Here is a 25,207-nt window from a genome sequence, read left to right on the forward strand (position 1 = left end):
CAACAGCTGCTTATTTGCATGCCTTCCGTCGCTGGATCAACCACGCACGAGAATCGGCCAAATTATCCTGTCTCATTGGCTAGATCTCGCAGGGTCTGGACACATACAATCCGAGCCCTGGAATCTTCATCTTTCGAGACGATTTTTGATAGTTTTTGCTTCAACCTCTCCTCTTTTCAATCTTCAACATAAGGTCATAAACTGGACCAATTGCATAATATACAAAACATCGCATAGTCATGAAAGTTCTGGGTCGTGTTACGTCGAGTAGTCAAGGGAGCTTAGTCCCAGTCGTCATCATAATCTTCAACGTTCAGCTCATCATCGCCCGCCTCCATGGAGTCGGACCGCTTCTTGAGACGAACGTCACTTTCCTTGACCGCACCGAGGTCAATGAGTAGCTTCTCCAAATCCTCGATCTTGGTTCGGGGTCCGTTGAGTTCCCGAAGAGTGATCAACTGCCTCTTAATCTCGGTATCCTTGTAGACGAGAATAGTGGGAGTGTTCTTCTCTGGATACCCCTCGATACACATGTCGGCGCGGATCTCACAGAACTTGATGTCGCCGAATTTGGCTGCCATTTGGCGCCATAGCTCTGTCAATACCCGGGACTCGACATTGGCACCTTGGGCTGTGAGGTTTACGAACACGAAGGCGCTGTTGGAGGCGTCCGTTACCTCTCGGGCATAGTCGACTTTCTGAAGAGGATAAACCTGGTTGAAAAGACTGGTATGTTGCAGTGTGTTGAGCTCTGCAAGACGTTTTTGACTGACAATGAAATGTGTCAGTTAGACTGTTGAAGTAGGTATCAAAAATTGCGAGGGCTTGCGTGAATCTCGAGGATAGGTGCGCTGGTGGTAGACGCAAGACTCACCGGTATTGCTGGAGGAACTCCTCGTCCTCCTCGTCCTCTAATGCATCCAGCTCATCAACATCCTTGTCCTCCAGACGATTGTCGTGGGCCCTTTGAGCTGCCTCGATTAGGGCCTCTTGGATCAAAGGCTCGGGGTCTTTGGGCTTCTCGGGGATAATTCCATGCTGGCGAAGAATGTCATTCCTAGAAAAAAGAAAGAAATCAAGTCAGAACGTGGTCATATATAGCTGTCCCCGCAGGCGGGAATGCATGCTTCATGCAGGTGATAGCAACGATACCATTCTGTGTCCTCGTTGGGGTTGACTTCAACCTGCATATTGATTCTTATTTGACAGTGAACCGTAGCAAGAAACGAAGAGAATAATGACAGTGGGAGAGGGAAAGAGAGCAAGTTGAGAGAGCGGAGCAAGGCATCTCAAATGCATGATGCCACCTGTTTGCAGTGTTTGGTTGGGGCGCCACAGTGGCTGCCAAACACACGGAAGGCCACCTTCACCTAACTCCATAAACAGTTGGAGTTCGAGGTCGAGATTCATCACCAACTCTTCTCCACACCCCTTTTCTCCCTCCTCTTTCTCGCCCTTTGCTTTGGGGGTTGACTATGCGCTTGCAGTAGTTGGCCTACACCGCCCTCCTGCTGTTACTCTGTCCTCCCTCCACCCCCCCAATCGAACCCACCCGAACCTAAGGAGATCGCGAACACAATCCGCTGGTGCAATCCCAGCACCTGGGCAAGATGAGCTACATGAAAAAAGATGAAGATGCGGACCAGGTCATGATCAAACTTGATCGGACCTCGGTGTTCCAAGATGGTATGCAATCGGACAATGGCCTCCCCCCCTGGCACTCCGATTCACAACCCGCACCACTCCCTCCTTGTGTACTGACCTAGGTCAATTCTTCTAGCACGACTATTCAATTCCTCTCCTATCTCACCGCGAACATGCCGAACCCTATTGACCAAGATCGCGGTCCTCCTCTTCACTGAGGAGCAATTCCCAACCAACGAAGCCACAACCCTCTTCTTCGGTATCTCGAAGCTGTTCCAAAACAAGGATCCCTCGCTGCGACAGATGGTGTATCTGATTCTGAAGGAGCTTGCGGGCACTGCGGAAGATGTCATCATGTCGACCAGTATCATCATGAAGGACACTGCCGTTGGCAGCGACGTTCTCTACCGGGCCAACGCTATTCGGGCGCTGTGCCGCATCATCGATGGATCCACCGTCCAGGGCATTGAGCGACTCATCAAGACTGCCATTGTCGACAAGACTCCCTCAGTCTCCTCCGCTGCCTTGGTTTCGTCTTACCACCTCCTGCCCGTTGCTCGCGATGTCGTTCGGAGATGGCAGAGTGAGACCCAGGAAGCCGCTTCATCTTCAAAGCAGTCGACCGGTTTCCTAGGCTTCTCATCTGGCTCTCAGGCCCACGCCATCTCCCAGTCGAACTTTATGACACAATACCACGCAATTGGTCTTTTGTACCAAATGCGCTCGCATGATCGCATGGCGCTGGTGAAGATGGTTCAGCAATATGGTGCCGCAGGCGTTGTCAAGAGCCCTGCTGCTCTGGTTCTGCTGGTTCGTCTGGCGGCTAAGCTTGCAGAGGAGGATCCTGGTCTCCGGAAACCCATGATGCAGATGTTGGATAGCTGGCTCCGTCACAAGCACGAGATGGTCAACTTCGAGGCTGCAAAGGCCATCTGCGACCTCCGAGATGTCACCGACGCCGAGGCATCCCAGGCTGTCCATGTCCTTCAGCTGTTCCTGTCTTCCCCGCGCTCTATCACTAAGTTCGCCGCCATTCGCATCCTCCACAACTTCGCCTCCTTCAAGCCGCAAGTCGTCAACGTCTGCAACCCCGATATTGAGTCGCTCATCTCCAATACCAACCGCTCTATCGCCACCTTTGCTATTACTACCTTGCTTAAGACCGGTAACGAGGCTAGTGTCGATCGCTTGATGAAGCAGATCTCGGGTTTCATGGCCGATATCACCGATGAGTTTAAGATCACCATCGTTGAGGCCATCCGCACATTGTGTCTCAAGTTCCCCAGCAAGCAGGCCGGTATGCTTGTTTTCCTGAGCGGCATTCTGCGTGACGAGGGTGGCTACGAGTTCAAGCGCACTGTTGTGGAGAGTATGTTCGATCTGATCAAGTTTGTTCCCGAGAGCAAGGAAGAGGCTCTTGCTCATCTTTGCGAATTTATTGAGGACTGCGAGTTCACCAAGCTGTCTGTCCGCGTTCTGCATCTGCTTGGTGTCGAGGGTCCCAAGACCTCGCACCCCACCAAGTACATCCGCTATATCTATAACCGTGTCGTGTTGGAGAACGCCATTGTGCGTGCCGCTGCCGTCACTGCTCTGGCCAAGTTTGGTGTTGGCCAAACTGACCCCGAGGTCAAGTCCAGTGTTCAAGTTCTTCTCACCCGTTGCCTCGACGACACCGACGATGAGGTTCGCGATCGTGCTGCCCTCAATCTGCGCTTGATGGGTGCAGATGATACTATGGCTGGGCCGTTCATCAAAAACGGTAAGAAGACTGACATCCCTCTCCAAACACAATTTTTACTGACAGACCCAGACTCCATGTACTCTCTTTCCACCTTTGAGCACCAACTTGTCATGTACGTGACCTCGAACGACAAGCAGACCTTCGCTGCCGCCTTTGATGTTTCTTCTGTCCCCGTTGTCAGCCACGAGCAGGCCTTGGCCGAGGAGCGGACCAAGAAGCTCACTTCCGCCACACCCACCCTCAAGGCCCCTTCGGCCGGTCCTACGAAGAGCAAGGCGAACGGCGCTACAGAGGCAAACAGTGCGGCTGCTACCCAGAAGTATGCCGAGCAGCTCATGCAACACCCCGATATCAAGGAATACGGCACCTTGCTCAAATCTTCCGGTCCTGTCGAGCTTTCTGAGAGTGAGACTGAGTATGTTGTGACTGCTGTCAAGCACATTTTCAAGGAGCACATCGTTGTGCAATATGATATTAAGAACACCCTTCCCGATACCGTCCTTGAAAACGTGACTGTGGTCGCGACGCCAGAAGAGGAGGATGTTCTGGAGGATGATTTCATGATCCCAGCCCCCAAGCTTTCGCCCAACGAGCCTGGCGTTGTCTACGCTGCCTTCAAGAAACTTGGTGGCGAGCACAGTGTCCCGATCTCTTCCTTTACCAATATCCTGAAGTTCACTAGCAAGGAGATCGATCCTAACACTGGCGAGCCCGAGGATGAAGGCTACGATGACGAGTACCAGGTGGAAGACCTCGAGCTCACTGGTAGCGATTACGTTATTCCCACTTTTGCTGGCAGCTTCGACCACGTTTGGGAGCAGACTGGCGCTAATGGCGAAGAGGAGAGTGAGACTCTGCAATTGAGCAACATGAAGAGTATTATCGGTATGTATCCTATTTGCGTTCCAGTCGATAAATTGCCGAATTACTAACCATTTCCTAGATGCCACGGAGCAACTGATCGCTGCCCTTTCCCTTCAGCCTCTGGAAGGAACCGATGTTGCTCTCAACAACAGCACACACACCCTGAAGCTCTTCGGTAAGACCGTCTCCGGTGGCCGGGTGGCCGCTCTCATCAAGATGGCATTCTCGAGCAAGAGCGGCGTCACAACCAAGATCACTGTCCGGGCAGAAGAAGAGGGAGTTGCTGCTGCGGTGCTTGCCTCTGTCACTTAATGTTTTCCCTTTTAAACTATTTCCCTTTTCTTTTTCTTTCTCCATTCGATATCAAATTGTAGTAGACATGAGGATGGTTCTACATTCTTCGCGCGCCCTCGCACCCTGCTGTTCTTGTTCATTCTCAATCTGTGCTGCTATTTCTTAAGCTTCCAGGGTGATTTCTGCTACCTATGACGAGTCCCATGATGGCCACAATAAAAGCTTGGAGGACTTGTTTTTTGTCTGTTATCGAGCTGATTTTGTTCCGTTTCCTCTCTATCTTCTGCTTTGTCGGGGTGTCTACATAGATCGATGATTGCGGGCTGAGGCGAAGCAATTACATTTGGTTACTAAATAAATCTAGTACCTACCTATAGCTAGTATCTCAAGATCTTAGACAAGGCAGTACTACTACTACCTCGGGGGCTGGAATACCTAGCTATATGGTTCGTTGCCGGATTCGTACCTAGGTATCCATTGTATACTGTAGCTAGTAGTAGTAGTAGCCCTGGAGTATTAGTATAAAATTTCGCTTGACCTTCCAATGTTGCTGAAAAAAAGATACGTATATTTTAAGTTCGAGCTGATATGATATGCTAACTAGCACGCTGCTAGGTAATAATCAATCCATGGATCCATCCATTTATATGCGAGTTTGTCGTTATAATGATATTTCTAGGCTATATAATGCTATTGGGGTATATTTTTTGAGACTTCGTATCCGTGGCCATTGACACATTAATTGGTTTCGTCAAGGATTATCAATCCGAATGAATGAAGCGATTCAAACTCAGCGAGTTGAGGATCGTCGTCGTTGTCCGGTAGATGAAGCCAAACTTCGTCGTCGATCTTCTGTCGGTAGTCGTCATTCAGAAAGAGCCCTGCTTCTGAGCAGACCTTGAAACACCACACATTGCTGTATTGATTTTGCAATGCCTGGAGAAATATCATTGGGAGGATTTCGCCGCTATCAAGGTCCAACTCATATCCAGACTGTGCGGGAGCAATCTCCAACACCTGGACGGGCGATGCCTGTACTCTAGGTATGCCATCAAGCAGCATTAGAGCAAGATCTGCTGGTAATTTGAGATGGCGAAGCTTCTCCATTGACTCAATCGCTTCCACTACCGGAAAATCGGATTCTTCATTTTCTACCTCGATTTCCCACATGCCGTGGTTATAAGGACCGATGGTCAGCTCTCTGAGCACTTGACTGAGCCTTTTATTACCCAGAGTGGCTCCTAGGGTGTCGAGATCCAAATTCACGCAATGATCGAGCGTCAACTTCTCGAGGTTGTCAGGCCAGCAGAAGTCTAACATTGTTTCGTAATCGACGCGCCCTCCAACGCTCAAATCGATCAATGACTGCGGCCACTGATCCTCATCTGTATGAACAAGATTCATGGAAGTGGGAAGTCTGAGACATTCGAGCTTTTTGATGCCGCTGATGGTTTTCTTGAGTTTCCGAAAACTTACAGAGCTTCCCATAACCAAGCTTAGATCTAAACGTAGAAGATTCTGGCATCTAGAAAGCGCTGCAAGGCTGTTGATGCTGCTCGATAATTAGTCTTGGTCATGGCCGTCATCGAAGACCACTCTCAATTTACTCACGCAAAGGATACACGAGGTGCCGTGAAGGAAACAAGGCTTGAGCTCGCCGCTTTCAATAGCCGTGCAGTCTGGCTGGGGGAGCTGTGGTGGACCAACTCCTGCAAGAGGAGCTCCTTCACCAGAGACCCGAGGTCGACATTTGATTTTTTGGCCCTGGACTGAGGACTGACTGTGGATAAAAAATTTCCGAAGTTGTTTCCTCGCGCAAGCTGCGGACTGCGATATAGAAACTCGATGCCGGCTGAGTACCACGCACGTCCAACAAGGCAGAAATTGTACATATTTTTCTGGCGAGAGAGTAACGAGTCCTTCCGCCCTTCGTCGCTCAAGTAGATAATTTGAGCAATAAAGATGAGAATTTCGACAGGGAGATCGGGGGGCATTTTATCGCCCATTTTGGATGGTGCAGGTTGTACTTTCATTATAAGCGAGCGGAGCGAGAGAAAGTGAAGTGAACAGGGAAGAAAAGACGAAAGGCAACGGAATCATGAACGGGTTTGATGGGATGAGATCGCGCAGTCAATGGGTAATTGATTTTTGCGTCATGGTTGAGATCGAGGTCGCATCAAACAATCAACATATATGCATGGGGGGGCAGAGAGATGAGAATGCTTCAATGCGCGGCGAATCGGAGAAAGAGTGGAAGTGGAAGTGGGGGGGGAAAGGCGGAGTTAAGAGTTGGAGTTGGGGGATGATATCACCCCCTCTCCTCTCCCTCCCCTGCTCTTCTCTCTCCTTTTTCTTTTCCTCCTTTCCCTCCCTCAACCTCCCTCTCTCCACTTGACTTATGAATTCTCAGACTATGTGGCGGTCTCTCAATTTGCTCCGGCGTGTACCCGGCCAATACAATGTTGGCCGTCGAGCTATTCAGACCGCCAGCGCGTCCCGAGTCCCGAACTTCGCCTTTGCCTTCGAGTGAGTGACTGTGATGTATGCACATAACCAATCCGCTACCCTCTTAGTCTAATCCTTCTCCCTCAGCATTGATGGCGTCCTCCTACGAGCTTCGAAACCTATCCCTGGCGCTGCCAACTCATTAGCCCTCCTAAAAGAGCAAGGAATCCCCTTCATCTTACTTACCAACGGCGGAGGTAAACACGAGACAGAGCGCGTTGCAGAAATCAGCGAAAAGCTCAATGTGCCACTGGATGCAACAGACATCGTTCAGAGTCATTCACCATTTGCGGAATTAGTCAAGGGACCCGATGCAGCGAGCGCGCTCGAGAACAAATGTATTTTGGTGGCCGGAGGTGATGGCGACAATTGTCGGCGAGTGGCGGAACAGTACGGCTTCAAGAATGTCGTGACACCGGGTGATATCTTTATGGCCGATCCGTCTGTTTGGCCCTTCTCGAAGAACTTCTCGGATCACTACAAGACTTTTGCCCGGCCGCTTCCCAAGCCGCTCAATTCGACCGATCTAACTAAGGGTCTCAAGATCGACGCTATTTTTGTTTTCAACGACCCTCGTGACTGGGGACTTGATACCCAAGTTATTATGGATCTCTTGCTCTCGTCGCAAGGCCACGTCGGTACGTTGTCAGAGAAGAACGGCCGAACTGACTTGCCCAACCACGGCTACCAGCAGGATGGTCAGCCGCATTTGTATTTCTCCAACCCGGATCTTTGGTGGGCAGCAGCCTATCCTCTCTCGCGTCTTGGTCAGGGCGGGTTCCGAGAAGCACTCGAGGGTGTTTGGGCCGCGACCACAGGTGGACCTGGCAAGGGTATTGAGCTGAAGAAAACCGTGATCGGCAAACCGTACCAGGGGACGTATGAGTTCGCCGAAAGGCAGCTGCTCCGCAACCGTTCCAAGGTCTTTGGCACAGATTTGCCACCCTTGCAGCGAGTCTATATGGTTGGAGATAACCCAGAATCGGACATTCGGGGCGCAAACTCCTATCGCAGCGGGTTCGGCAGTACCTGGGAGTCTATTTTGGTCCGTACCGGTGTATACACTGGAGGTGATCCTGCATGGACTCCTAAAACAATTACCGATGATGTACAGAAGGCCGTTCAATGGGCACTGAAATCTTCAAAATGGTGATTTCGCGGTTGGTTTTGCTGTCTACGTGAAATGCCAAGATAAGTTTCAGCGCATACCTCGGCGACCGGGGATTAATTTGTACCATCGGGGGTGACTAAAGGTCATGACATTCTGGAGTTAAATTAGCGTCATATTATACTATGATGTACATACTATGTGATACCAACATAAACCATGATTCTGTTCTTCAACCTGGAATCAGGTATGAAGATGTCAGCTTCGTATAACCAATCTTGCTACGCTGCCATTGTCTTTATACTATTAAATCTGCGAGTAGTTTAGAAGTCTCCCAACTCTGTATGTTATCCTTTTTGATTCCTCAGGCACCCCGCGATCGATATGTATGAGGTCATGTGACGATCACCCCTCTTAGGGTTTAGGGCAGTTTTTCACGGCGGGGTGACTCAAAGTGTCAACCGCATCAAGTCACCCCATTCAAAGTGTATCATTAAGGTGAGTAATCCACTTTCTCGCAGTCAATCGTCTTCGTATCTAACAATCCTCTTCAAAGCATTATGGCGGACTCCGAATTGCCCACTCGCCCCAAGCCCGAGGAGACCGGCGCGGCTGCCGCTCCCGCCGCGGAAGGTGACTCTAAGAACGCCAGCAAGAACGCGGCGAAGAAGGCCGCAAAGGAGAAGGCTAAGGCTGAGAAGGCCGCTGCCCGCGCTGCACAGGAGAAGGCCCAGGCTGCTGCTCAAGAAGCCAATGATACCGCCAAGCACCTTTACGGCAAGCTCCCCGAATCTGACGACGCCAACCCCACCACGCGATTCACCGACTTCACCGACGAAGAGAAGGAGGTTACTGTTGTCGCCCGTGTGGACAATGCGCGTGTGCAAAGTGCCAAGCTTGCTTTCCTGATGCTGCGCCAGCAGGGTCAGAAGATTCAGGCTGTTATTGCGGCGGCCGAGCCCATCTCCCGACAGATGATCAAGTTCACCGGTGGACTGAACGTCAACTCCATTGTTAAGGTTACCGGTCTGATCAAGAAGCCTGAAATCCCTATTTCCTCCGCCACCATCCAGCACCTTGAGATCCACATCCGCAAGGTTTACATGATCTCCGAGGCCGCGCAAATGCTGCCCATGCAAGTTAAGGATGCCGAGCGCCCACCCCCCGTTGAGACTTCCGAGGATGCCCCCCCAGGTTGACGCTGATGGTGCCCCCATTGTTACACTCAAGACCCGTCTGGACAACCGTGTTCTGGACCTTCAAACTGAGACCAGCCAGGCCATCACCTGGATTTCCAGTGGTGTTGCCCAGCTGTTCTCTGAGTACATGATTAAGAGCGGTTCCCGGTGGATCTTCACTCCCAAGCTGGTCGGTGCGGCCACTGAGGGTGGCAGCAACGTGTTCGAGGTCAAGTACTTCAAGCGCACTGGTTACCTCGCTCAGAGCCCTCAGCTGTACAAGCAGATGTGTATCGCCGGTGATATGGAGAACGTGTTCGAGATCGCTCCCGTTTTCCGTGCGGAGGACAGCAACACCCACCGTCACTTGACTGAGGTATGATAATGATCTAGACTGTATTTGTTGGATTTCATGCTAATAACTTGCAGTTCGCTGGTCTTGATTTCGAGAAGACATTTGACAAGCACTACCACGAGGTTCTTGAGTTCGCTGAGGATCTCCTGGTCTTCATTCTCTCCCAACTCAAGGAGCGCTACGCCGCCCAGATTGCTACCATTCAAAAGTCCTACCCTAAGGCCGGTGATTTCAAGCTGCCCAAGAACGGCAAGGCTCTGCGTCTGAACTACATGGATGGTGTTGCTCTGTTGAAGGAGGCTGGCGTCGACATGTCGGAGCAGGAGCGCTTCGAGAACGACTTCAGCACCGCAATGGAGAAGCAGCTCGGACAGATCATTCGCGACAAGTACGATACCGACTTCTACGTTCTGGACAAGTTCCCCATGGCTGTCCGTCCCTTCTACACCAAGGCCGACCCCAGCGATGCCCGCTTCTCCAACTCGTACGATTTTTTCATGCGTGGTGAGGAGATCATGTCTGGTGCCCAGCGCATCAACGACATCGCCGAGCTCGAGGAGTCGATGCGCTCCAAGGGTCTGGACCCTACCCAGGAGGGTTTCGAGGACTATCTCAATGCTTTCCGCCAGGGCTGCCCACCTCACGCCGGTGGTGGTCTGGGTATGAACCGTATTGTCATGTTCTTCCTCGGCCTGCCCAACGTGCGTCTGGCGTCGCTGTTCCCCCGTGACCCTCAGCGTCTGCGCCCTTAGATTGGTGGCTTGTTTAGATAGAATATAGCAAAGAAGATCAAAAATGAATTGCAAGGAACGACCTTTTAATTTGATATCTTCTGTTTCGATCTGCACCTCCATGCTTTCGAAACAATCCCCTCGCGCGAAATAAAATCAATAAGAAGGAGGTGTGCTTCGCATCTGCTGGATGTTTAGATACATCATGCAGAACAAGGGCCCCCCCGTGCACCATAGTGGGTCTTATAGACCCTAAAGGAACAGCTTCGGTCCAGCCCTGTCAATTCAAAGTCCGCTCCACCTCCCCCAGGCCCCACTGTTATTTGGCATTGACCAGATTTTGGAATTGGGAATAACCAATTGAGAGGATGTTTTGAAAAAAAAGGAAAGAAAAAAAGAAAAAGGAGCAAAAATCCCACCCTTTCCGAGTCCCGAAGGATTGGTCCAGGCTATAAACCCCCCGAAGGGTGTTTTTGGGAGCCGATGCTACCTGAGGACATTAGGTGCACCGGTCTTCCAATGCTGCATTGTGCGTGAGCACCCAACATGGAAGGTACTGAGGACTCGCTTCAATGCAGTAGGTGGTGTGATATACCACTACACCACTCACCCTCAGTTGTTTCTATTACCACTTGATACCAGTTCCTATTGATCCTCCGTTTCTTAAAATAGTATGTGGCCGTCCAACTATACACTGTGGGGGCTCTATGAGAAGCCAACCCCCTATTTTCATCATGGCCTAGTTTCATTAAGAATCGAATATTTATTATCTGAATTTTCTCTCCTTTACTCGATTTTTTACTCATTTATCCTTCCATATCTTTTCTTCCATTACCTCTACAAAAAAAAAAGAAACTCATGGGCTTGTCATCTGTTGCTGCTCTGCGGCCTCGTGTGCATGTACTGGCCTCAGCAGTATTGGAACATTTGCGCCGCCCGTTTAATTTCAGAAATTCTGTCTGGCAAACTATGTCCGGATTATCAGTGGTGCTCTTATTACACTAGAAATATCGTTTGGATATCTAGCATTTGAATGGTAGCCGGATCCGGTTTGGGTCTAGAGATGGAGAAAATTCTTCGTCATGGGGCCATGATCTTGAGGCATTTTCAAATGGTAATTGATATTTCCGTATTCGCGAGTCTAAAAGCCACGTCTATATAGGACTCGCTCGGGACACTATTGCTAGTATTATTGTTTGCGTTAAAGCAACAGGGAGGAGGGAGAGAGATGCACTATACTCGAATTTTAGCCGCCAGTGGGCTCTCCGAGTCTGAGTCGGCCAATGCCATGCTATCTAAATGCTAATTTTTGGCCATACATGCCCCAAATTTCATATCCCCATGGTTCAACTGGCTAGTTTCCCACTCAAATCTCTTCAAATATCATCCAAATGTCATCCAAATGCCATTTCCAAATCCTGCACCTGCGCTAAACCGTGGTGTGTCCTCATTTTCGACCCCCCCACCCCCCACTTAATGCCACCCTAAATTGAACCAGAAAAAGCCGTAGATAGTCGTACCCTAGTGCGCTAGGCCTTGGAATGGACACGTTTCTGACTCCCTCACCGGGGCCATGGGCTGGTGATTTCACCACTCCGTCTTGTACGCCGAGCGGGAGTGGACTAGGGGGGTCGGTGGTGTCGAGGTGCCAAAGGTGCCGAAGGGCCGAGGATGGCAGGGATCTGTGTTAGCAGGTGTCATTCTCACAGATAATTTCGGGAGGTGGGAGTAGATAGGGTAGCCTGACCGTGTGTCAAGACAACACAGACTGTGACTACTGCTCTCTACTCTCTGCTCTCTTGCGAATCGCTTGAATCGCAACTCCAATTTCTGTTTTTCCAAAGTGGCACTGGAATGATCGAGGAGCGTCAATACGTTTTGTAATTCCATCTTTGCCTTACTGATGCCGGAAATGAATTTCTCTTCGCAGTGCAAGAAATAAGACGGGCATACTCAGGAGATGCCTGGGGTAGCTTGTTCGCTCCCGAAACTAAAGGTGTTTGCTGGTGTTGAGAAATGATTCGCGGTAGAAAGATTGGAATGTACCATGAACATGATTCTCGAGAAGACCGCTCAAACGCGAATTCGATGGTATGGAATCACCGGGCGGGGATAGAAACGGAGATCAATTCCGCTAATGGGTCATGGAGTCGAATGGAGCGAAAGGTTGTCAAGATGCCAGTCAATGATGTGGTGGTCGGTCCAATTTTTGGATTCGATAAACAATTGAAGGAATGTCATGAGGAAAGAAGAAAAAAGGGTAAAAGATTCACCCTTTCCGAGCCCCGAGGGGCTGGTCCAGGCTATAAAACCCCCGAAGGATGTTTTTGAGAGCCGATGCTGCCATACGGTAAACCGTAGGCTTTTCCTGAGGACATCAGGTGCACCGGTGATCCCACCTTCCAATGCTGCATTGTGCCTGAACACCCAACATGGAAGGTACTGAGGACTCGCTTTAATGCAGTAGGTGGTGTGATATACCACTACGCCACTCACCCTCAGTTGTTTCTATTACCCCTTGATACCAATTCTTATTGATCCTCCGTATCTCAAAATAGTATGTGGGTCAAGGACCCTTGGGGACCTCCAGGGAGATCTTGATCGAGTGGAGATATCCACTTTACTTTGTTCTAAAAATAGTCCTCAAAAATATCTGGGGTCTCCACAATCATCATTGGTCCTTTTTGAATTGGCCCGTGCGTTTGTACCACCAAGGCTTACTGCTAATTTTGACTGCATGTCTGGAGAGCTTGGATGCATGAAGCTATTGCCAGCTCACCCACGTACCCAGAACACCGACTTGGAGAATTTCCACCCAGACCTTGAAAAGAAAAAAAAATAAAAAAAATAAACTCCTATGAAAAAGTCATTCACCTGAATTTTCTCTGTTTTATCATATTTTTCTCAATATTTTTCTCAAAAGTAAATAATCGCTTGGGCAGGTTACCTACTACTAGTCCGTGAGAAATGCCTTTGAGCCCGAACCATGTACCAGAACACTAACTCGACAATTTCCCACCTATATCTCTCTTAAGAAAGAGTTCCCAAATAGTCGAATTACTCTCCTTATTTTTCTTAATTTTGTCATATTTTTCTCATGATTTTCTCAAAAGTGAAAACTCACTTGGGACATCGTAGGTGAACATGTTACCTACTAGAAGAAATGCCGTTTGCGCTCAATTTACACCAGAACATCAATACAACTAAAAAATCGCTTGGTGGTGTTATACTAGGAGTGGGCGATATGTTACTTTCTTACAAGTAGAAATGCCTTTGCGCCCGATCTCCCTCATGCACCACAACTCGTGGACGCCAACGCGCAGAATTTGCCCCATGTCTTTTAAGATAGAATTGAGTTGTAGGGATTACTCTCCTGAATTTTCTCGACTTTCTCGTTTTTTTTTCGAGAAAAAAATCATCGCTTGGAGGCAGCGCACGTAGCATGCGAAACAAACCCTTTGCGTCCGACATATATATGGTCTACTCACCCTAGGCAAAGTACCACCATCATCGTCACCTGCCCAGGTGGGCATACATCCCGAATAACCCCCCCAAATCCCCAATTCATATATTTTCACATTTCCAAACTTGCCATCATAATGGTTAAGCCCGAGAAAAACACATTCTAGTTTCAATAATACTCAAATCCCCCCTGTTGCTATGCATTTCATCCCTAGGTGATGGGTTGTTGATGCGGATGACTTTATCTTCTTAAGGTTTCCTCGATGTTTTTCAGATTGGAAAGAGCGTATTTTATGTCGATTTTTGTCGATTTTTATGAGACGGTAACGACCGGTAAGGTCTAGGGTTCGAATCTAGATCCCAGGGTATTTTGGCATCCTACACGAACCTGCTGAAGCGTCGTCTTAACAGAATAAAAATGAAGCCACAAATTTACATTTTACATCTTGACGTTTTTTTTATAGTAATTCTTGGCATTGATAACACGGGAGGGCCAGCTTATCGTAAAATTGGGGGTGATAAGCTGGGCTCCACTCATGGCAGAGGGATCCTATGGGAGAAAAGCTGAGGTCGTCGCCTTGCACTAAGCTACCTTGACTTTTCTCCAACTCCAACGCCTTCAATGCCGGACAAGCGCAAAACACCCATGTCGGCCCCTGCACCCAAGCGCCCTCGTATACACGAGGATGCCAGCGATGAAGTGACTTCCCATGAACAGCCACGGAGTCACCCCGTCTATGGCCAAAAAAATGCGTTCCCAGGCTTGGACGACGCTGGAGACGAGCTCTTCTATGGCCCAGCAGATGATGGATTGGAGTATTTACGCATGGTCCGGTGAGTCTCCCTCTCTAAAGCCGATGCCAGAGCGCGTGCTAAAGAACGCTCTTCTCGTTCAGCCCAGTCCCATTCCATCTTTTTCCCCCCTACCGCAGACTTGATTCTGACCTGATGGTATCCAATCTAGATCCGAAGCGAACGCAATGCCCTCGCTGTTCATCGCCGAAGGTCTCCAAAAGGGCCCAGCACCATCTCATTCAAATGCTCCGGTGAATTCGAGTGAACGCGACCGGCAAAAATCGTCTTTCAAAGCCGGTTTCTACATGGACGAAGCCTACATCGCCCCCGCAAATTCCGACGAAAAATCGCCCACATCTCTTGAAAAGGTATACCCCGAAGCTCAAGCTTCCTACTATAACCTTCTCCGACACCGATTTCTACTCCTCCGATCCACCTTGAGGTGCAGCCCTCCCGCCGCGGCGATCGCCGGCCTCGACGACTCACACCCTATCAGCCTCCCGCGAAATCACGCACCGGCACGCAAGGAATGGCGACGCCTGACCCTTGTGGTTGATCCTCAGATGGTGCAGCTTGCCTGTATGGACTCGGAGAGTGTGCTGAGTGTGTTGCAGGTGATCGCGCGGGGGCTGTCGGATAATGTACGAAGTGGCGATACCGCGGGTATAAGGCGCCTGGGTGCCTGGATATGGGGCCTACTGGGAAAGTGTCGCGAAGTTGGAGAACTTTCTACAGAGGAAGTGGGTGAGATACGTGATCTCGGGAAACGCGCCGCGAAGATACTTGAAAAGGTTCGAGAGGCAGAGGAGGCGGGCGAGGAGGCCGAAGAGGAGGAGGCCTACGAAGATTCAATCCCCGGCGAGGCCTACCAAGATGGTCAAGAGGAACCAGCAACTCTATCAACGGAGCACAAAGCTGAATATTTGGATACACATGACGTGGAGATGGCTAGTGATGCCGACCGACCAGATGAACTGGCGGCAGCAAAGGCGAGGCTACAGGCCAGGCTACGAGATAGTGAAGACGCCATACCGGATGATAATACCGATCGGGAGACTCGGGTGAAACAGATCCGTGCCATGCTTGATATGATCATCACCGTTGTGGGCGAATTCTTTGGGCAGCGAGATCTCTTGGAGGCACGAGAGGTTTGGACTGGGCCGCAAACTCCACCCTGATTTTTAAACTTATACCCCATTTGCAAAATTGTACAATATTATTAACCATACTCACTTCATGTTTGCTGCAGAGTCATCAGCAACTGGCAGCTTGTCAACTCGTACAGTAGTAGATCATTTGTATACTTTGAGCGTGACGGGACTAAACCGTTTCGGGTGCCTTGCGTCATGCGTGTGGCCCGGGGACCATCGTAGACTGTCAATAGCTTCTTCCCTTCTTCCCTGCTTCTCTTCCTACATCCCATTACACCAGCCATGGCGCCCACCGTCGAGATCGCCATTCCAACCACCAGTCTCTCACCCACATCCCCTCCTCACACAGTTTACCACATCACTCTTCGCCTCCCTCTTCGTTCCTTCACTGTCTCCAAGCGCTACTCCGACTTCTCCGCTTTTCACGCCTCCCTCATTACCCAGACCAGCGAACCACCGCCAGTGCCCCTCCCTTCAAAGTCCTGGTTCTCGAACACAGTCTCGAACCAAAGCTTTCGAGAAGATCGCCGCCGTGGGCTGGAAGAGTACCTCCAAGCAATCAATGAATCACCCGATAGCCGCTGGCGCACCTCTTCTGCCTGGCGGACATTTCTGAACCTCCCCACAGCTGCCGTCGCCTCCTCGAATGGCGCAAAGAACACTTCCAACCGGTTACATGCCGCGATCACAGACCCTGGCTCCGCCTCAAACGGGCAGATCACAGACCCAACACTATGGCTCGATTACCACCGCGACATGAGAACACATCTACACGACGCCCGCCTGCAACTCTCTCGCCGTGACCAAGAGACTATTCCTTCGAGGCAACATGAGAGTTCCGCTCAGGCAAAGAGCAGTCTTGTGCGCGCGGGTACGATGCTCGGACACCTGGAGGAAGGCTTGAGGACCCTTAGCAGCCGTGTATCCCAAAGCGGCCAGTCTCCATCGTCCAGTCTGGGGGAAGGTGAATTGCGCCGACGGAAAGATTTGCTCATAAACGCGCGCAAGGAAAAAGATGGCCTGGAAGACCTGTTGCAAGCCATGGCAACCAAGACCCGACTCGATAGCGCGGTCGCTGCGATGCCAAATAAGGACAAAGAGGAACTTTTTGGGAAAATAAATAGCGCAAATAGTGGGCGCCGAACACCCGCTCGTTCGGGGAGAGTTCTGGGTAAAGAGACTGAGCGGACGCGTGAGCTTGATAACCAGGGCGTGCTCCAGCTGCAAAAACAAACGATGCAGGATCAGGATCAGAACGTGGATGAATTGTTGAAGATTATCATCAGACAGAGGGAGCTGGGGCAGGCTATCCATGAAGAGCTGGAAGTGCATAATGACCTGTTGAGGTTGGCGGATGAGGATACTGATCGGTTCGTTTCCCCGCTGATCACGAACTGCTCGAATCTTGAAGTGCTGACTACTATTTTAGACTCAAAGCCAAGCTCGATGTTGGCAAAAAGCGCATCGGCAAGATCTCATAATGATCAAGCGAAAGCTGTATATCCTTCCTCTACCGAAATTTGTCATAGATTGCGCTCTTTTCTTACATTCAGGAGGGTTTCGAGCGTGGTGCTACATTGCTGTTATCTTAGTTTACTATACCCTACGTGTGAAGTGTTGATAGTGTTGAAAATTTACAAGATCATAAAGGTTCCTTGGGGTCATTAATTGATCCATTCTCGTGAGTAGTGCTAAAAGTAATGCAATTTAATGCTTGCGGTTCATAGTCCATATTTTTCATACCCGGAGTTTCAACTCGCAGAGAGGAACTGCGGATGCGTTAGTATCACCTTGCGAGCTTGGTGTTGATGTACTTACCTCCTTTGCCTCTTCCTCCGAAACCTCAGATCGATCAGAGGTCTTTCCGTCAATAAGACCAATCTTGCTTCGTCGCAACAGCCACCACAGCTCTCGCCGATCACCACCTAGCTCCTCTTGCAATATCTTTGACTTCAAAGAGCGCAGGAAATCGTTGTAAAGAGCAGGCTCTTCGTAGTCAACCAGCTCGTCACGCAGAGTACCCAATCCTTCCATAACACGATCGTAATTCGCGTCGCCTAGACTGTTCTTGATCTGTGATTCGATGATGGTGCAAAGTTGTTTGACGGCACCATGGATGGTTTCAATATTCTCTGCACGAGACAGCATCTGCTTGAACTCCGGGATAGCGTTATCGGGTGAGATATTGGCGCGCTTTGGCTCTTGGTTGAGAAGAGCGTCAACGTCCAGACCCGAAAGAGGCTTCTCCGTTTCGCGTTGGCGCTTGCGTCCTTTTGTCTTCGGAGGAACTGGAGCAATGTGGTTAGCAAGAAGTCCGTGAGTTAAATCGGAATATAAGTACCTTTCTTAACATCAGCCTTAGAGATCAAGTCGTCAAGGAAGGACGCTGAGTTTTTCACAAGCTCTTCGTCAGGGTGGGCGAATTTGGTGAGTTTTTCAGGCGACTCAAGAATGGGATTGTCTGGGTGCACTGCGCGATATCGTACTGCCGACTCGATGCGGTGCAATAGCGGAGAGAAAGATTCGTCGATCGGCAGCACATCATTCCTATAATTGATTCTTGTTGTCAGTTGTGTACCAGTGTCGTCTGATCAGACTACTCACCCAAGTTCGTCCTTATGGTCAAGCTCCATACTATCAACGTAATTATCCATTGCTTCTTGAAGGTCTTGATTTGGGAGATTTCGGTGCTCGGTGATAATTTTGCCAGATACGGTGATAATCTTGTCCAGCGGTGGAAACTGATACGATCGAACATCTTCCGAATAAGGCAGCTGTACCTCAACCAGGCACTCATAGCCTGCATTGATGGACGGTGCAAGTAGGACCACCATAGGAGCTCGATTCTCCTTGGTGACCATTCGAGCAACAGCATAGAAAGACGACAGGTGTAGGGCGTGGATGAAAGAAGACAGTGCCAGAGAGGCCTTGTCATTCGCACGTTCTGGAATGATGATGTTGGTATTGGAGATGTGCAGGTATCGATCGTACTAGAGAGCAATTAGTTAAGTCGAAGTTCCGATCGAGTTATGGTGTCGTACCTTATCCTGGTTGATGAAGCCGATGAGATCTAGACATGCGAATGTGTCTAATCTCGTAATGTTCTCATCTATTTGGCTGATGTGAACAGCTGTCCGGCCATATTCATAGCCCTTTGCGAGGTCATCGCGTTCAACATCAACCTTGCCACCAACCGCAGACGGATCGTCAACTTGGTAAGTCCGTGCCACTCTCACAGCAGTAAGAGCATCACCCTGACTTGGCTTCGGGTCTCCTTCCTCATCCTGGGTAGCTTTGGAGACAGGGACAAAAGAGCTGGCAGACGGCGGGCGGGCGACATATGTTCGGGGATAGCGCTCGACCGGAATCTGCACAGCTGTTTCGTACTTTTGAGAATCACCGAGTCTGAGCATACCTTTGAAAGATGGCATGGGGTTGACGGCTTTGATGCGAGGCGTGTCTAATTCAGCGATAGCCTCCTCTAGGGTCCCATAGGTTCCCTCGCAGCCTTCAGCGAATTCACGAAGCAGGTTCTCATTTTTTGCCTGTGAATTTGCAGACATAATTAGCAGAATTCCCAAGCCATATTTGCGAAGGTGAATATCACCTTGTGGCGATCTTTATCTTCCTCCTTTACCCCGTACTCCGGATCATCGAAATCAGCTCCCCTGGATGAAATCAGTCGGGTACTCTAACAGTAACGAATAGTCAACCACTTACAGAATACACAATTCAATTCCATCGCCGACGATTTTCTTTTGGATTTCCTCACGTCCATCGCCGTTCATTGGCCCAGTACCGTTTGTGACCAGGACGATCTTCCGCTTGTATTTAAGCGTTCTGGTAAACTCATTGATCATTGTAATAGCAACGACAATGGCAGATATGGCTTGAATAGAGTCAGTATCTCGTTTCTGTCCATAGTGAGGGGGTTTCATGTACCATCGCCCCGGTTTGTATTGCTGGGTTTGATGGCATCACGCAGGTTCCGGATATCAGGCATGAGAACTCTGGACGAGGGTCAGTCGTGTACTTGGTCAGGAAACAATGGGCATCATACTGTCCTAATTTTGAAAGAATAGAGATGTTCGAGTTCTCTGCGTGTTCTTGAAGCTCATTTGATGTTTCTGGTTTTGTCTAGTTAGACTTGCCTGGGCGGAAACAAATGACATTGCATGGAAATACCTACCATCTGAACGCAGAGCAAGAACCGAAACATTCGCTGTCTTTCGACCAGTGCTGACCTGAAATTTGGTGAGTGATTGCCATGAATATTGAAAGGGAAAACGCGTACTGTGGTGGTGATCTTATCCCAGACATACTGCATGGCCCACTCCAGATCTGTGACGGAGCGGCCATGACGACGTTCGCCCATGGACCTGCCCACGTCGATAATGTAGATAGTTGCCTCCTTTTGAGCCATTGGATCTGAGCACTGCAATGAAAGGGAGATGTGGAAAAACAAAATGGTGAAAAAGACAAATGAGGCTCCTAGTGTAGGGCCAGGCAGACGCGTGATATTTCCTTTTTCGTTTAGGCTGTCGCGCGAGCACATGACATCACTTGATCAGCGTGTGATTAGTCATTTGGACGTGGAATTAATCTAGAATTGTAATTACGGCTGTGGTAATACGGGATATCCCCACTGAAGAGAACGTGGCTTTATCAAGTCGGGTGGTCCCACTCCCCATAGGAATCCATCCCCACGTCCAACTCAATATGATTAAACTCTGCCACCATATCAACTATTTCCCAATTTCAATATCGGATTGTAGTCATACACCAAAATGAATGATCCTCGCCCTTATCACGTTCTGAGGTTTGTTGTCCAAAGAGTCACTATTAGTAGCAGCTTTCGGGGCTAGAATCATGTACTGACAACCTTCCAGCTATGGTACCCTGCTGGGCACCCAGTTCTTCCAGGTATGTCTGACGCGCCATTTTATCTAAGCATTCGCCATGGATAAACCCAAAAAACCTTTCTAACTCTTTATTAGTCCTTCGTAGGCGGGATCGTGGCCTTCCGCGCTCTGCCGCGTCCGCAGTTTGCAAGCTTGCAGACCGCCATCTTCCCTGTCTATTTCTCCATGCAGACCGCGCTTCCAGTCGTCGTGGCTCTGACAGCTAGCCGAGGCGGCCAAGCGCTCGGTGTTTCTGGGCTTTTGGCCCCCGAGAACCGATTGAACACGTTCTTGCCGATGGCCACTGTTGCCATCACTGGCTTGATCAACATGTTTGTGTTGCGCCCCCTAACAACCAAGATCATGCGGGAGCGCAAGCATCAGGGTAAGTGTCTACTTCAAATTTTGGAATGTCGAGTAATATGTTGCATGGTAATGGTCAGCTAACCCATGCAGAAACCCGCGATGGCAAACGGAGCTACGACCCTGCTCCCCATTCCAAGGAGATGGTGGCCCTTAACAAGAGATTCGGACGTATCCATGGAATGTCCAGCCTTGTCAACATGGTTAGCTTTATTGCAACAGTCTATTACGGTGCTGTTCTGAGCAAGAGATTGGAGTAAAGTAGGGAACGCCCCTCAATTTTGCAGAACATAGCATGGCACACACAGTACACCCAACAGATAATGAACAAACTGCATACTGTATTATATTCGAACGGTCCGATTTTCAAATTGAGGGTGCTGCTAGCCTATCTAAAACCACTGTGGAGAGTGCCGACCTGTTCGACTCCTCAATTTTGTCGGTGTATTCGCATTCCTGATAATGAAAATTTTCTACAACAAATTGGACAATATCAAAACGCGTAAAACCGTCAACAATCATTGTTAGCACAAGAAAGTTGCAGAAACAGACCATTAAGATTGATCCTTTTACCACGAAGTAAAATAATACTGATTCATTTAGAGGCAGCATTGCCAACTTCTGCAAGGTGTTGGGCACCCTGGTAGAACTTTGGGAGCGGTTCCAGCTTCCGGCGAAGAACCCAGACCCTGAAATGCCACCAAGCATTTTTCAGTTGGTATGAAGCATGCTTTCTAGTTGAGACAGAAAACACTTGATCCAGTTCTTCTAGTGTAAGAGCTATGCAAATATTTGATTAGCAGTTGACTCGGTTTGAGATATAAGAAGGATAGGAAGAAGCACACACCCTTGGTCTCTGGAACGAAGAGCAAGACTAGAACCCAGCCAATAATACACCAAGCTGCATACCAGCCAAAAGCCCCTTGAGGTTTGAATGCTGTCAGGAGATGAGGCCAGGTAAAGGAAAGAATAAAGTTGAAACACCAGGTCGTGGCCGTGGCCCATGACATGCCAACTTCGCGAACGTGTAAAGGGAATGCTTCGGCGGAGTAAGTAAAGGGAACGGGCCCTTCACCAGGGGAATAGAATACTTCGAACAAGTACATGCCAGTAGTTACCATCGCCACTCGCTTCTTACTTTCCGGGTCGTCGGCCTCGATCCAGAAGGAGAAGCCGGACCAGAATAAGAAGATAGCCAAGAACGGGAAGGTAAACAAAAGGAGGTTGCGACGCCCCCATGTGTCAATGGTAAAAACGGCTGGGAGGGCGAATACCCAGTTGAGAATACCAGTACCCATGGAGGCCAGAAGCGCATTGGACAATCCATACCCGGAGTCCTGGAAGATAGTCGTCGAGTAGTAGGCGATGACATTAACGCCACAAAACTGTTGCATGAACATCACAATCCAGGTTGCCAGAGTGGCACGGCGATTTCTTGGGATCGTGAAAAGCTCAATGAACATAGTGAAGAAGTTTTTGCCCTTATTGATTTTCCGCTCCAGCTGTACCCCCACGTAGGCGTAATAGAGATCTCGAGCGGCTTGGATCTCAGTGGGACGTAGGATCTTGAAGTTTTCATAAGCCTTGGGTATCTTGTCATGCTGGATCAGCCACCTCGGAGATTCAGGGCACATATAGACTTGAGTGCAGACAATCAATGGAAGCACCACTGTCGAGCCGAGCATTAGACGCCAGTTCAGGTCATTTCCGACATTCATAAAGGCCACACCCATGATGTTTCCAAGCATTATACCAAATGCCGTCCACATCTGCCACATCATCACTAGAGCACCTCTAATTGGAGCCGGAGAGCACTCGGCAGCGTAGACTGGGACTGTCGAAGACTTTGAGCCAATGCCGAGGCCAAGAACAAACCGAGCCATAAAAAGATTCACCCATGAATTACAGAAACCTTCCCAGATTGAGGCAACAGCCGCAATGAAGCAAGAAATAAATATTGTACCCCGACGAGCGAAGTATCGATTGAGTGGCTCGGTTAGCCAACAGCCAAGAACCGCGCAAGCCAAGTAAGGAGCGCCAACAACGAGTCCGGTAAGATTGTTACTATTCTCAATACCAAGTCGCTATATCATTAATCAATCAGCCACTCAATTCAACTCTCAATGAATGAGTGTGACGAGAAATACCTTCAAGTAGATAGCTTGAGCGCCATTATTGACAGTCTCGTCCATGCCTTGCACGGCAGCAGCGAGAGAACACATAACTAGAAGCAAATGACATTATTAGTATCTTATACTCTTTTTGAGAGGCGAAGGTTGTAAATATTCTCGCAGAATATCGCTCGCAACTCACTTGCTAAGAAGTAGAGCTGAAATGGCTGGCTCCACTTGTGCGTGTGCTCACGCTCCAAGGCCTCTCTTTCTGAGTCAGTCAGCTCCGGCAGCATCGCCGCAGACTCTGGAGCCTGTGAGACAAGTGCACCTTTCTTAAAGGTTTCCAGATCTGACATAAGGCCCCATTGTTGACAAAATTCTTCAACTTGTTTGAAGAGTTGCTCGCGTGGAATACCGGCGAGAGGATTCTCAAAGACAGCATTCATGTGGTCACGCCCACGATTTTCCAAGTCAGGCTCTCCATAATCCGTTTGCTCTTTGTGAGTAAAGGATGGTGGGTTTTCAACCTTGGAATTGGTCTTTAGAATCGGATCCTCGGCCTTTTCCTTGGCCATGATGGGCTATGCGAGTGCTGAAAACAGCAGAATACGTGAGATATTTGCCCGGATACCAGAGAAGACCGGCTTAGAGACAATGCGGGGAAATAATTCACGCATTCAGAAGGAAAACGGGGGCAAAATAGGATTCTGGGGACATCAGCCTTTTATGCCTTGTGCCTTTGACACTAGTTCTCATCCATAGACACAGGTGCTGCGCTATAGACGTCGCTGGAACCAGAAATGTCGAATCAGGTCTTGCCAATTATTTCTTCTTTGTGTCTTCATTTCGGTATGGACCGCAAATGGAAACTAGCCTGTCAGATCCATTTTACCGCGCCTGATATGACTCTATGGGGCGTATCTTCCCTGTCAGATCCTGGTCAATCACCACGTAAGCTATTGTCCGAGAGGTCATAGAAGCATCGGGGGCACGACCCTCTCGCTGGGTCATCGGGCCATGCGGAGATACTACATAGTATGGGGTGGGTCGCCAGATGGAACCCCACGCTGGGTGGATCACGACGCAAATCGATGCCGCTTGTATGGTAGGCCTGATGCAGTAATACATAGAACCAACACGCGAAACTACTGGCCCGAGCCAAGTGAAACCCCTCAGGACTAAGCAATTTCAAGCAACACGAATCGTGGGTAAACATCCAGGAAATGATCACCGCCGGTTGGGCCTATCATGCAGGCCGCCTTTGTCGATTACGTCACGGCTCTTTGCAGCAGCCATCGCAATTCGACGAAGAGGCTGACACGATGGGGGCCCAAGTCTTTCTGCGTCCTTTGACGCTCTGAGTTTGAAGTCAGAACCATTCATGTCTTGTTCTTTTGGCCCCAGGGTTATCGCTTGGGGATCAGCGCCACTGACGGAGCGGACTGGGGTCATCAACTTCTCAAGCAGGCTTTTTGCAATGGATTGCCAGAAAGAAGTCCAATGGCGTCCGGAACCCCCGCCGAATAACGCCTTCCGGCGCCAAGCCCGCCCCCGCAGCAAGTTTAATCCATACTTCATACCCAGTACTCTGACAAACGCCATAATGCTAAGAAGGTTTGTGGCAGATGGGGTCGCATGGCGTTCTAGAAAAAAAAGTGTCACTAGTAGTGGACGTGTGATACGGCAAGAGATTACATACCGATAATGGCAGTGATTGGAGCAGCAAAGGAAGAGATGAAAGAGAATATCTAGTAGACAACGTAACACGTAGCAAACGTCGTCTTCATTATCGGCCAATGTGACTTTTTCATACTAGTAAGTTTGATTCAATGACGTGTCGTATCATGTACAAACACTTGTAGGTTGCAGAGAGCGAGATTGCAGTGTCTCTGCATAGTAATAGCCAGATCAAAGAATATAGTAAAACTGGCCAGCGGCATATCCGAGAGCTCTAGTCAATGGGATGTACTCTTCACTCGTTGATTGGCACGCCTCTTA

The 25,207-nt window shown here is 49.4% G+C and overlaps 10 protein-coding genes across 10 annotated transcripts; 6 read left to right on the forward strand and 4 right to left on the reverse strand.

Moving 5' to 3' along the window:
* Positions 1-281: 281 nt before the first annotated feature.
* N7533_006857 (phosducin family protein) lies at positions 282-1,190 on the reverse strand (the record flags this gene model as incomplete). The annotated part of the gene is made up of 3 exons (XM_057103507.1): positions 282-768; positions 875-1,057; positions 1,153-1,190. The coding sequence occupies 3 exons, from the start codon at positions 1,188-1,190 to the stop codon at positions 282-284; spliced, it is 708 nt and encodes a 235-aa protein (XP_056958464.1).
* A 420-nt stretch (positions 1,191-1,610) lies between these two features.
* Positions 1,611-4,564, forward strand: N7533_006858 (coatomer subunit gamma; the record flags this gene model as incomplete). The annotated part of the gene is made up of 3 exons (XM_057103508.1): positions 1,611-1,686; positions 1,781-4,273; positions 4,332-4,564. 3 exons carry the CDS (start codon positions 1,611-1,613, stop codon positions 4,562-4,564), a joined length of 2,802 nt encoding a protein of 933 aa, XP_056958465.1.
* Positions 4,565-5,284: 720 nt separating this feature from the next.
* Positions 5,285-6,552, reverse strand: N7533_006859 (F-box domain protein; the record flags this gene model as incomplete). Its single annotated transcript, XM_057103509.1, has 2 exons — positions 5,285-6,098; positions 6,158-6,552. 2 exons carry the CDS (start codon positions 6,550-6,552, stop codon positions 5,285-5,287), a joined length of 1,209 nt encoding a protein of 402 aa, XP_056958466.1.
* A 407-nt stretch (positions 6,553-6,959) lies between these two features.
* N7533_006860 (putative HAD superfamily hydrolase) lies at positions 6,960-8,204 on the forward strand (the record flags this gene model as incomplete). Its single annotated transcript, XM_057103510.1, has 2 exons — positions 6,960-7,072; positions 7,139-8,204. The coding sequence occupies 2 exons, from the start codon at positions 6,960-6,962 to the stop codon at positions 8,202-8,204; spliced, it is 1,179 nt and encodes a 392-aa protein (XP_056958467.1).
* Positions 8,205-8,719: 515 nt separating this feature from the next.
* On the forward strand, positions 8,720-10,444 carry dps1 (putative aspartyl-tRNA synthetase Dps1; the record flags this gene model as incomplete). Its single annotated transcript, XM_057103511.1, has 3 exons — positions 8,720-9,325; positions 9,354-9,713; positions 9,767-10,444. The coding sequence occupies 3 exons, from the start codon at positions 8,720-8,722 to the stop codon at positions 10,442-10,444; spliced, it is 1,644 nt and encodes a 547-aa protein (XP_056958468.1).
* A 4,063-nt stretch (positions 10,445-14,507) lies between these two features.
* On the forward strand, positions 14,508-15,858 carry N7533_006862 (SIP1 domain-containing protein; the record flags this gene model as incomplete). The annotated part of the gene is made up of 2 exons (XM_057103512.1): positions 14,508-14,719; positions 14,850-15,858. 2 exons carry the CDS (start codon positions 14,508-14,510, stop codon positions 15,856-15,858), a joined length of 1,221 nt encoding a protein of 406 aa, XP_056958469.1.
* Positions 15,859-16,113: 255 nt separating this feature from the next.
* On the forward strand, positions 16,114-17,312 carry N7533_006863 (Qc-SNARE protein; the record flags this gene model as incomplete). The annotated part of the gene is made up of 2 exons (XM_057103513.1): positions 16,114-17,201; positions 17,261-17,312. The coding sequence occupies 2 exons, from the start codon at positions 16,114-16,116 to the stop codon at positions 17,310-17,312; spliced, it is 1,140 nt and encodes a 379-aa protein (XP_056958470.1).
* Positions 17,313-17,582: 270 nt separating this feature from the next.
* On the reverse strand, positions 17,583-20,254 carry N7533_006864 (ATP-dependent DNA helicase 2 subunit KU80; the record flags this gene model as incomplete). Its single annotated transcript, XM_057103514.1, has 11 exons — positions 17,583-17,600; positions 17,650-18,119; positions 18,173-18,378; positions 18,436-18,821; positions 18,873-19,376; positions 19,439-19,499; positions 19,552-19,720; positions 19,774-19,841; positions 19,892-19,958; positions 20,021-20,075; positions 20,126-20,254. The coding sequence occupies 11 exons, from the start codon at positions 20,252-20,254 to the stop codon at positions 17,583-17,585; spliced, it is 2,133 nt and encodes a 710-aa protein (XP_056958471.1).
* A 364-nt stretch (positions 20,255-20,618) lies between these two features.
* N7533_006865 (DUF4149 domain-containing protein) lies at positions 20,619-21,355 on the forward strand (the record flags this gene model as incomplete). The annotated part of the gene is made up of 4 exons (XM_057103515.1): positions 20,619-20,650; positions 20,721-20,754; positions 20,829-21,117; positions 21,189-21,355. The coding sequence occupies 4 exons, from the start codon at positions 20,619-20,621 to the stop codon at positions 21,353-21,355; spliced, it is 522 nt and encodes a 173-aa protein (XP_056958472.1).
* Positions 21,356-21,690: 335 nt separating this feature from the next.
* N7533_006866 (sugar porter family MFS transporter) lies at positions 21,691-23,784 on the reverse strand (the record flags this gene model as incomplete). Its single annotated transcript, XM_057103516.1, has 4 exons — positions 21,691-21,875; positions 21,943-23,179; positions 23,243-23,319; positions 23,409-23,784. The coding sequence occupies 4 exons, from the start codon at positions 23,782-23,784 to the stop codon at positions 21,691-21,693; spliced, it is 1,875 nt and encodes a 624-aa protein (XP_056958473.1).
* Positions 23,785-25,207: the final 1,423 nt, after the last annotated feature.

This window comes from Penicillium manginii (assembly GCF_028828005.1).
Source record: "Penicillium manginii strain IBT 31320 chromosome Unknown utg000005l:1.0-5665137.0:1.0-5668048.0, whole genome shotgun sequence".
In the NCBI taxonomy this organism is placed as follows: domain Eukaryota; kingdom Fungi; phylum Ascomycota; class Eurotiomycetes; order Eurotiales; family Aspergillaceae; genus Penicillium; species Penicillium manginii.